This window comes from Vidua chalybeata, chromosome 1 (genome assembly GCF_026979565.1).
Source record: "Vidua chalybeata isolate OUT-0048 chromosome 1, bVidCha1 merged haplotype, whole genome shotgun sequence".
Taxonomy (NCBI): domain Eukaryota; kingdom Metazoa; phylum Chordata; class Aves; order Passeriformes; family Viduidae; genus Vidua; species Vidua chalybeata.
This window is the reverse complement of record NC_071530.1, coordinates 17031445-17043578: the sequence shown is the minus strand read 5'-3', so window position 1 is coordinate 17043578 and position 12134 is coordinate 17031445. Positions and strand designations below refer to the sequence as shown.

General features: G+C 39.9%; 1 protein-coding gene across 1 annotated transcript in view; it reads left to right on the top strand.

Moving 5' to 3' along the window:
* Nucleotides 1-12134, top strand: part of GPR158 (G protein-coupled receptor 158) — a 187165-nt gene that overhangs the window by 153167 nt on the left and 21864 nt on the right. Inside the window, exon 7 of the mRNA XM_053967378.1 lies at nt 9929-10167. Within this exon, the coding sequence (XP_053823353.1) occupies nt 9929-10167 (239 nt within the window). The remainder of the gene's footprint in view (nt 1-9928; nt 10168-12134) is intronic.

Genomic DNA, 12134 nt, shown 5'->3' with positions numbered 1-12134 from the left:
TTTTATAATGGAAAACCTCAAAGCAATGAGATGCATCGGACCAGAAGTAGCAGTGCTTGTGCCTAATTCGTGATTTGTGTGCCATGCTCTTGCAGGGTGGTCTTGATTTGATCTGGCTTCATGAATGTTGAAATTGCATCAAATTCTCCACAATCTTCTCTGTTTCTTTTGGAATTTTGTTTTCAGATTCCTGCATCTGCTCCAGGGCTCCTACTGTTACCTGCTGCTGTCTCCCAGATCTGAGCTCGCTCAGCAGTCTGCAGATAGACAAAGAAATAGCACTTCCATCAGAGAAGTCTACTGACCCCATTGTTTCTTTAAAAGTTATATCTTTAATGTCTTACAAATATAGATAATGCTAGGCATCACATGGAATTTGAAGATCCACAAGAACATTTCATCATCATGAGAAACATTATAAAGGAAACACAATTTGACTTCCAAGGAGAAATCAATTTTCCTGCTTTTCATCTCCTGCAACTGGAATACTCAAAAAAATCATTAGGTCACTGAAGCTTCTGTGATGACAAATCCAAACCCAGACTCTGTGGTTAGCTCTTGTAAATCAATGTATTTGCTCCTTCAGAGCAGGGTTGGGAAGCTCCTCCTTGCTGGGGATGTGGAGACCATGCCTGTACTGGTCTGTGCATTATGGGGATTAATGCATTAATGACATCCCAGGGATGTCAGCTATGAACTGTCAGCCTTGGTGGAATAAAGAGCTACATCTGCCCTGAAAGTTGCAGGATCTCAGATGCTGCTCTAGAAAATTCAGTAGCATGGTTGTATGATATTATTAGAACACTATTAAATAGGTTTTAATTTTGTTAAAACAGATAATAAGACAAAAGAGATCACATAGCAGCACATTTCATTTTATTCTGCTTTAGTGTGGAAACTTGCTATGTAATTAGGACTAAAAATAAGTAAAGGAGGAGATATTTTTAGTGAAAGCCTTTTATCTTGTTCAAATTCACAATGTAGCACACCCAAACTAACAGTTACAGTATCACATTAACCACTAGTGAAGTAGGATACAAAGGGTAAAACAACTCGGTGTCTATCTGTGAACATGAGAACAAAAAATTTATCTGTGAAATTATGATTGTTTTCCTTCAGCTGCTGACTACTGTTTAGTGCTGTTCTCAAAAACAAAGTATAGTGATCTGTAAATATGCTATGGATATATAGTTCAGTCCTGAATAAATGACTGCTAGTAGAGTGAATTCACTATTTTTTGATCCAGTGAAAAGCCTTAGATTCTTCTTTTATAGTACCTGAATAAATTATTCTAATACATTTATAGAAGTGGTGAAAAACATAGTACAGCTGCAGTGGACTGCTACATCTTTATTAAAAAGACAACTTTTCACATCATGCAAATAGGCCAGAATATTTACCATCTTTAGCTTGAAAGGAGTGAGGTGTTTTGGTTTTCTGGCCACATTAAAAATGCTGGAAAACTACTGTCTTTTTAAAGTGGGGCTTATCATTCTCTGATCAGAAGTACAGTGCTTGCCAGTGAACCTAAGGAGGAGAAGAAATTAAGTAAAATCACAGAACATTCTGAGCTGGAAGGGACCCCCAAGGATCATCAAGTCCAGCTCTCAAGTGAATGGTCCATGAGGGGAACAAACCCCATCCTTGGGGTTATTTAGCACCATGATCTGTCTACATCAATATAAATAGCCACTCTCCAATTTACTTGGGTTTGGATTTGGGTTTTATCCATTTCAAGACTTTCCCTGTTTGTAGCAGGACCCTGTTAAGAACAAAAGTGCACGCTTTGGCATGAAGCTTTGCCCTGCTACCTTATTGATGATGCTAGAAAATAACCCTGAAAATTGAAAAGGTTGTTAAGATTGTATGTGAATGTTTTCAATGGTAGAGGAGCAGTGTTAGATAGAGCAGCACTAACTAGGAGGGGAATTTTTCATCCCAGCTGGTTTTACTCATCAGCCTTTGTTAAATGAAACATTGTGAGCCAGGTTCATGAGGGGAATTGCCTTTGGTACATTCAACTTCAAAATAGTCTGTGAAGCAAATTTTAGAATGAAAGCCTTGAAAATGTTCTTGACCTGTTGTAGGAAAAGATTACCAGGAGGCAGTTCTTTTGCATCTGTTTTCACAGTGTAAGCTTCCTGATAAATACTGACCTTGAGATCTTTTGTACTGCCTGTTATTAAAGTCTTTGATAAGGGTCAAGAACTCAATGGCTTTCGATTTGCAAAAAAGATAATAACCACCTGATGAATTTTAAAAAGCACATAATTAACTTAGCCAGACCTTATATAGGCTGAATTTTTAGACCAAACTACTAGTGGCAGGAGTCTTGAGGATCTCTGAAGTAAAGTTTTTGTCACAAAATCACTACAAGTCTGAATGAAGGACAGACTTCAACAAGATTGGTTTGCTTATGGAGAAAATTGTCTGAGGAGCTGACCTCATTTTTTACTGAGTGAGGGATGTGGTTATTTAAACATATCTGTCAGGAGGAAAGTATTGAAATGGCTATGTTAACCATCCAATAGCAGACTTGGAAAGAGATGGCTTTGTGCCTATCCCAAGGACCTGGGATTTTCAGAACTTTAGGCATCTAAAAGTGATGTAACCTTAAGCCCAAGTAGTTGGCAAAGAGGAGACATTAAAGTGTTCAAGCTTGGATGGGGCTTTGAGCAACCTGGTCTAGTGGAAGATGTCCCTGCCCATGTCACGAGGGTGGAATGAGATAATCTCTAAGGTCTCTTCCAAACCTAACCATTGTGTGATATGTCACTGCTAGTTGTCTGGGGACAGATTAATGGACTTTTTATTTAATGGTTTACGGTGTGCTCTGTAGCAGCTCTGTCTCACCAGAGTTTGACAGTGGAGTGTCAGACATTTCACTGGCACTCTGTAGTTCTGCTAATCTCAGCAGGATTCGTGGGGGTATTAGTGCAGTAAGTGGTTTATTAGAAGAGATAATTAGCACAAAGCAGATGAGGATTTAATAAATAAGAAGACTTGGTCTGCATCACTGAAACCTAGTTACGTGACATGGAAAGTCCCCTTGTTGAGCCTTCTTACCTCTCAACTCCCCAGTGCTTAATACATCCATCAGCACACATTCAGGATGGGCAAATCCTGTTGAGGAGTGGCCATTTCTGATGAGACCTACCTGGATGATATGGTGATATAAACAAAAGCACTTCAAAAAGCAACACAAACACAGACATAGGCAGAAGCTTCAATATCTCCTGCAATGGGAGATGGGAGGCAGCTGGAACAGATGCAGGCAGCAGGGCAGTGAGCTGGGGAGCAAGGAGGCACTGCGGAAAAGCAAAGCTTGGCTGGTCTGTCAAAAGACTCCAGCTGCAGTTCTTGGAACTGGCTGCAGGCAGAGAAAGCTTTTTGTTCTATAATCCAGGAAATTGAGCTTTTCTCAGGTGGGAATTTAGACTTGCAGGTGAAAGGAGAAAATAAAACCTGTGAATAGCATGAAAAATGTCAGAATCCTTGTCTACACTTAAAGAAATAACATTGTTTGCTCACTACAGATTGGGTTACCTACAGATTGGCAGAAAAAAGTTACTTCAAATGAATAAATTTTCATCAAAGCAAATAATATTTTTAGACCTTTTCTACATTATTAAATATGCAAGAAAATGTTAGTCCAGTGCTGCTTACATGGGAGTGAGTGAGTGAGTGGTTCTGATCGCAGTGGGAAATCTATTGTTGTCCTGTAGCCTCCCAATACCCAGAGCCTTTCCTTGAACTGCATGTGATTTCCCTCCCACCTTCCTCAGTCTGCTCAAACTCCTGGAAATTATGTCAGTGTTTATCCAGAAAGGGAACTTTCATTCAAGCACAGTAGGATTACCTTTATACGTTTAGCATTAAAACTAATAATCTAGAAAACCACTGTGCAGAGTAGGTTAGCATTAAGCATGACACATGTCTCTTTGCTTACTAGAGTTAGATTTTACCAGGCACTGAGGTAAAATGCATCTTCACAGCTTGTTATGCTGGCCATACGTTATAAATTTGTATTGCATTAATTTCCCACAATAGCAAATCACTGTAAAACTCTAGGGAAGATGTGAAGGAAACTCTACTTTCAAAATCACATTTTTGAAAGTAAATACAATTTGTTGCAGAAAATGTTTCTGCAGCAGAAACATTACAGAAAATGTTTCAGAAACAGTACTGCTTCTCTCATTAATCAATACACAAAATTATCTGATTGGGAAGTTTCACTGTACAATTAAGATATCCTCACATATTAATATTGTCATTTATTAAACACAGACTTCCAGGTAAGGATTTGAAATCAGGTACACCTCCAGTACAGGGGAAACAATTCTGCAGCATGATCTCCCTCCCTGCGTTTCCAGTACTATTGGTACCTGTACTTTACCTTGTAACTATGGAGCAAGTCTATGATACCATTAGTGGTGTCAGTGTGCAGACCAGCCTTCACAGAATCACAGAGTGGCTCAGGTTGGAAGGGATCACAGTGGTCATCTGGTTCAGTCTCCCTTCTCAAGCAGGGTCATCCCTGTGCGCCAGCACATTGCACAGGATTGCATCCAGATGGTTCTTGGATATCTCCAGTGAAGAAAACTCCACAGCCTCTCTGGGCAACCTGTTCCAGAGTGTGACCACCTACACAGTGAAGAATTTCTTCTTCTATTCAGGTGGAACTTCCTGTGCATCAGTTTCTGCTCGTTGCCTCTTGTTCTATTGCTTGGCACTACTGAGGAGAGCCTGGATCTGTCCTCTTGACACTCACCATTCAGATACTGACAGACACTGATGAGGCCCCTTCTCAGTCACCTCTTCTCAAGGCTGAACAGGCCCAGCTCCCTCAGCCTTTCCTCATATAAGAGATGCTCCAGTCCCTCAATCACCTTTGCAACCCTCAGCTGGACCCACTCCCAGAGCTCCGTGTGTCTCTTATGCTGAGGAGCCCAGAACTGGACACAGCACTCCAGATGTGGCCTCTCCAGGGCGGAGCAGAGGGGCAGGATCACCTCCCTCAACCTGCTGGCAAGGTCTTCCTAATGCACCCAGGACACCAATGGCATTCTTGGCCACAAAGGCACACTTGTGCTCTGTTACCCATTACAAAATCCAGTGCATTTGGATGGGTTAGTCAATTCTTCTAAGCATTTCTTGTCTTTCATGGCAGTGTTCTTGATATGTATTTGCTATTACAAAATTCTTTTCTGAAATAAAAAATGTGGGGAGATTTCATGTTTATACTGTAAGGTGTTGCATGCGTAGTGTGAAGGAATTGAGATAAATTGATGGCTGTCAGTGATACGCGGCCAAGTTCACTGGCTACACACAAGATGGGGGCTCTCAGAAGTATCCATACATTCACATAATTGCCAAAACTTATTTTTCTAGTTGTTTTATATTTTCACTGTGTAGGACATGATGCATATGATGCGGGTCTTGCCCTGCTGTTGTTGTGCTGTTGACATGGCATGCCTCTCAGTCCAGGTTTGCTCAGGTTCAGTGTGGTCAAAATCTATAAAGCAAAAGATCATCCCGAAAGAGTATTCTCTTCAGTGGTGCACTTCTAGTTTGTTCTGTGCTGAGGTCTTGAGAAATCACTTGGGAAGCAGACAATGACTAATTTGGACACTTTCAGCTGGGAAGTTGTTTAGAAAGCTGTTCATTTCTCAGTTGGGTTTTATTCTTTCCAGTGAGAGCCAGTAACTTATGGTATGAGAATTTCTGAGGTCTTGGGCCTTAAGTGTTGATATTCTTTATTCAGTCATCTTTCTTGATGTGGAAATTATACCTGCAGTCAGTATATGTGTATGTGTCTGTATCTGTGTATCGAATGTAAAGTGTAGGTACTCTTTTGTATCGACATGGTGCCATACATGTCCCACTGGTACCTTTTCACTTTTAGTAGAATCACATCAGTTTACTAACTCAAAGTATCTAGTATCTTATTCAGTGTTAGTCCAGAAAAGTAGGTAAGACAAAATCCCTGCACTGTAGGAGGGCAATATACTTCCGAAGGGCTTGACCTATTATCTTTCTGATGTAGCTTTTTTATCATAATAAAAATCACCAGTCTGGAACAGAGCAGTTTGACAGAATGACTTAGTTGAGTCACAAAATGACAGTTGCTAGAAATAAAAAATAAACAAACTGTGCCAGGTCATTGCTGTCAAAGCAGGATCCTTCACCTGTAGTTCCTGCTGTTTATGCAGTCAGTGGTAGTTTGGGGACCATCTTTTTGTTGATATGACATGAAGATTTAATATGGTTTTATTTCTTTTCTAAGGTTACACATTGCATCTTAGGATATAACTACAGCAGCAGCCATATGCCTCACTTGATGTTCCCAAGCTGGTGATCCCAGCCAGTCCACTTGCAGCATCAGTTCCCTTCCCAGCTGCTGGGCTTCCCTTGGCTCTCAGTGTTTGCAACCAAGCCCTCCCCTTCTCCATTTATATGGAGCCAGGCACCCCAAAGAAAATCCTCAGACCATGTAGCTTAATTCTTGCCAGACTTGATGGTGCAGCCAGCAGAGCTGGGAGTTATGTGCTGTGGTCGCCAGGCAGTTCATTCAGCCTGAACTGCACCTTCTGTTTACTCTGTAAAAGGAATGGCTATTGCATATCAGCTTTAATCCTGGCTGTAGCTGTCTGTGAGTCAAAGCTTTGCTCGAAGGCAGCTGTGTCTTCCGGAAAAGCAGGTAAAACACATTGCACTGTTCTGTCTGATCTGCCTGTAAACAGAGCTGATGACATGTCACTGGAAATGATTGTTCAATTATCCAACAACAGTGCAGAAAAGTGAATTGCATATGCTGAGTGGTTTTGGGTAGGTGTATAGCTAGAAGAGGTTAAGGAATATGGTTTTTTCTTCTGCTTTAGATCAGAGACCATATGTCTCAAACAGACCCCTGAGCTTCTACCAGGGCACTGACTGACACTGCCAGTAATTTTGGCTGTAGATAGGGCAGAAGGAGGAGTCTATCCAGTTTGCCTTACTTGATACTCATAATTAAACTTTAATTTGCTCAGGAACTTGAATCTGCTACATCTATATTCATAAATTAAGTAGCATCTGAGAACATTCCTGGGCACTGGGACTCCATCCTCTATCCTGCTGAATTGTAATGCTGAGGATAATAGTATGTTCTCTGCCAGCTGGCTTCAGTGCCAGGGATGACCCAGGTACCAGTAATCAAACACCCTGTGTTTGCTGAGGCAGTCTGGTCTCATACTACAGCAATTCAACTTTTTTTACAGTGAACTTTGATTGTATGAGTCAGAGGTATAGGAAAGATAATGACTCTCCAGTGTGGTGAGATGATGTGTCCTTGGGAGAGCAACTCCTGGGCAGTTGTCTCTGCTTTGATACATGTTCAATAATACACAGAAGATGAGAGCAGACAGAGCATGTAAGTCAGTGTTGAGGTGGTGAGCAATGAGGCTTTGGATTCACATTGTGGCAGGAGAATGAGGGAATTGCAACTTGGGAGCTTGTGTTCTGCTTGACTGCTTTTATACCACAACCTCTGAAAAGGAGATTTGCAGCATTATTGATCTAATGCAACTTTCTTTGCAGCTTTTCAGAAAAAGAATGTTTGAAAAAAGAAGCGTAAAGGTTGGCTTACATGTAAGCCCACGAGTCCAAGGTAGAAATTATTGTGGTGGGGGATGCTTATTTTTGTGAAAAAGAGGAGAAAAAAAGAAATGTGATTTGATCTAAATTGGAGAGGGTTTGACTACTGTATTGCAAAATATTATTTGTTTCATTGTGCTTAGGTAAATAATGTAACAGCAGCCCACACATCTCCCTTAGAAAGCTGTCTCACAGGCAGCAGTTAATGAACTAGTCATGAAAAAAAATCTAATGGGTTCTGCCTTATTATGCCCAAAATAGGCTCACATGTTGACTTTCAGCAGAATCATCAAGAATTTACTTTGGAGCCAAAATACAAAAGGTTTCTAATAGTTCTCAGCTGGTTTGTGTGATTTCTCTAATAATTCAACATTCATAAAAATGTGCGATGAGATTTTTCTCAAATGACAAACTATAGCTGTGAAATTTTCCAGTTCATTACAAAAATAATACATTTTTCTTCCCTTCAGAGAAGCTAACTATTTACTAGCATTCACAACAGGGAGAAGGAAAGCCTTTGCTTCCAGATTTTAGAAAAAAATCAGGAATTTAGTGTTTAGAAAACGAGGGATCACCAGTGCTGCCCTGAAACAATAGTGCTGTGGCTGAGCAATGCAGAGGGAAGTAGCCTGCCTTGCCTTTGTGGAGTTTTCTGTCTCTCCTGGATGAAGTCTTTGGGAGTCTGCTTCCAGCATAAAGCACTTAGCATCTGTAAAGGGAGAGCAAAACATCTATCAAACATGGGAAGATCAAAAACTGTGACTCCCTGTGGAGTGACTGTTGGGAGGGAAACAGCTGAATAATGTTGAACATATTCAGATCTCTGACTTCACCTAATGCACACTGTGAAGGCTGCGTTTGTAGTCAAATGCTGATTCATTGTTATGGACGTGGAAAACCTTTTGTTCTTCTGCCTTTAAGACACTGCTCTATTAGTTTTAGAGGCAGCACTGCTTCTGCCTTTTCTCAGACAAATATAAACATAAATGTTAATCTGAAGTGTGATTTTGTATTGCTGAAAAGGCAGGCCTGGTTGTCGAATGTCTTGGGAGGTGGCTTGATGCTTGGTACACTGAAATAATTTAAGAGCTGATAAGGGCATTTAATAAATAAACTTTAGGAAAAAAAATCATTATACTGAAACCTCAATGATAATTTGTCTCTTCATATATATCAAGACTGGACATGCTCATGCTCATGCGTCAGGAACCACTGTGGTTTTGAGGACAAAATCACTGAAACAGTTGAAATCTTTGCTTTGAAAGACTCCTCACCCCAGTGTCTAAAACAGCCTTTAAACTTCAGCTCTTCTGCTTCTAACAGTCTGGGTACATAAAAACTTCCATGACAGCCTTTCCTCAGTGCTCATCCTTTTTGCTTAGCAGGGCCAAGGCAGGAGCACTGCAATGCTCCCAGAAGATGCTCCTGGCAGATCCCAGGGTGCAGGCAGCACAGAGAGATGTTTTGTGCTACATGAAGAATCCAACTACTCCTTCTTCCCAAGGGGATTTCCTCAAATTTTGGTTGTTCTCATGCTCCTAAGAGGAACTTTTTCTGCATTAGCAGGTGGTGATGGATAGAAAATGCAGGTGTTATTTCCTTGGACAGTTCTTGTGGGAGTAAATTTATCCTGATAATAAGTGCAATTATTTTTAAAGTGTTAGATGTTCAATAACTGTTATGTGGGATAAGTGCTTGATGTGTGGTGTGGCTTTTCTTATGTTGGTTCTGTCCTATCTCAAAAAACATGTTGTTGCCTCTAAACAAATCAAATCCCATTTAATTAGCAAAATGCCTTCCATAGTTATTTTTATGATGAGTAGGTTATTGTCTCAGCAGCATCAAACTCAGTGGGAAAAAATCTTAAGTGTTAATTTGTTCTCTGGAAATAGCAGGATTGGTGATGAGCAGACAGCATCAAAGCAGAATAAAATCTCACATACATGGTTGCTGGTTTATGGAAATTACCTTTCATCTTTCAAAGACAGAAGTCTTCCACTGGGAGATGGAATGTACAAAACAGCTTGACAAGACAGCCTGTAAATGTGTATCTCTAACATAAGCATAGCTAATATTTTCTATTATTGCTACATAACACTTTCTGGGCAGCAATCAGTTCCATTTAAATATGATTAATATGAAAGTAATAATGTTCCAAACTTCATTCTTGTACATACTGTCAGAGGAAAGACTGTTGATTTGTTTTTTTAAATAATCTGGTACTGAAATAAAATGAAATTAATTCCTATGACACTACTACTGCTCTTAATTCTGCACTGTCTGAATTTTTCAGGGTTTTGAAGGTATTCCTGTCCCGAACGGCTCAGCGTATTCCATATATGACAGGTGGGAGAGTGATGAGGATGCTGTCTGTTATTCTTCTGGTAGTCTTTTGGTTTCTCATTGGCTGGACTTCTGCAATAACCCAAAATTTGGAGAGAAACATTCCACTTATTGGTCAAGGGCAAACATCTGACCATCTGATCTTCAATATGTGCCTCATAGACCGCTGGGATTACATGATGGCTGTTGGTAGGTTAATTTTCTAGCTTGTCTTTAATTTCTATAATAAAGCTTGGTTGCCTTTTAATTTTTCTTCTTTTAGAATATCATAAAGTTTTGTCAGACTGCCTAATATGTGAGAAGTACAGCAGTAAAATATCAGCATATATGTTTTTTAAAGGGTGTGTAAAATAAAACAAAATATGCTAACACTTCTATGACTTTCAAAGGTTTGTAACTTGGATTGTAGTAGCAAAGTGATGGGTGCTCAAGACATTTCATCCTTGAAGGCAGAAGGAAGAAGTAGCTCTTCTACTATTGGAGCTTTTCAATGGTTCTTCTACTATTGAAGTGAGAAATTGTGACTAATTTAATCAAAGCTTTTTGATTTTGCACCACAGAACTGGGCACAGTTCTTGTGTGAGGAGGGAAAGAACTTCTAACATAACCTTACAGAAATTGGTATCAAAGTACAGGGAATAGGAAATGAACATCAAATGCACCAACTTGATGTATTTGTTAGATGTGATTTCAGTGCATGGAATAGGCAGGAGCTAAAAGTGATACCCTGCAGAAGTCATATAAAGCAGAGAAAGGATTAGTTATTGTTTCCTGAACTCTGTAAGAAACAGTGGGTTCCCTGTGCCAGGGTTCAGCTAAGCAGTGTGATGTGCTTTCTCCCACACAGTGCTTCCACCTAGAGCCAGTGTTGCTTGTACAGCCCGGGCTAGCCACCCACTGTCTCTAATACTTCAGTGTTTTGAAATATGAAATAAATTCTTACTTTTCTGCCCTTTCCCTGTGTCTCTTATGGACATCCCACCAACAGAGCTCTGCTATTGAGGATTAGGGAGAGGTAATGGTGGCTTCTCCACATGAGAGTGCAGATGAGATGGACAGAAGTGTTTTCTCTGAGACTGGCGTACAGAAAGTCAGTGTATGACAAAACACTGCTGCCAGCAGAGGAGCTTCCATGGCTCCAAGGTGCCCCTGTGCTCTGCTTTCCTCTCCTTTCTGTAAGATCTCAGAGACAGTCAGGCACAGGGGTACCCAATCTGTCAATATGCTCACTAGTAAGCCATGCAGAGAAGAGTAGAAATGAGCATGTTTTGAAATGCATCTCAGTTTGGGTCCTTTTTGGTCCTTTTCGCCGTAATGGAATAGTAATATTGGCAGAGATGTCGTAAAATTAACAAAAAATAATTAAATGTGAAACACTTGATGACATCATCTGCACTAACCCATTTTGGATCAAAATTTTGGTGCATTTGACAGTATAGTTTTATTAATATTTTGATAGTGGTGGCTTTTGCATAATGGCAACAAATGTTTTTATTCTCTGGGTTTTATAATTCTGGTGGTGTAGGGATTAACAATTCAGATCTTAATGCCCAATTCTGATCAGTTGTATATTTTGGCAAAAAAATATGTAAGGTGCTGTCTGCCAAGTTTTGAAAAAAAGTAAGGATTGTTTTTTAAGGTATGTTTACATTTAGAAGAGATTTTAATGTGTTTCAAAATACACTTGGGGGTAGTAGAAGCAAAGTGAGCTCTCGAGCCTGGAAAATAGGGCAGAATTTCTTTTGTTCAGTCATTTTGTCTTCTTACCCACACTACCCCATAAACAGAATTATGCAACTCTTCAGTAAACTATGCAGTCATATTAGTGATACCAGGAGATGTGCACCTACAAGACTGTAGTAGCGTGTGGGGTCTATATGTATATTTATATATGTGTATCTGTGTGTGCATGTGACTTCAAGACTTTTATTGCTAATAGTGGCCTGAAAAGCTTACAGTCAATAGGAACTAGTCCCAAACTTAAGATACTTCATCTCAGAAATGTGTCAGAAGTAATACCCTTAGCACAGAATTCCTTTTATTCCTACGGCTGCAGCCTTGCAAAATATAATAGGTAATAAATTAATTGATAGATTCTGCTATTTGATTTCAAATGCTAAAATAAAAATGGTGGATGGTAATTTGTTAAAGACTTG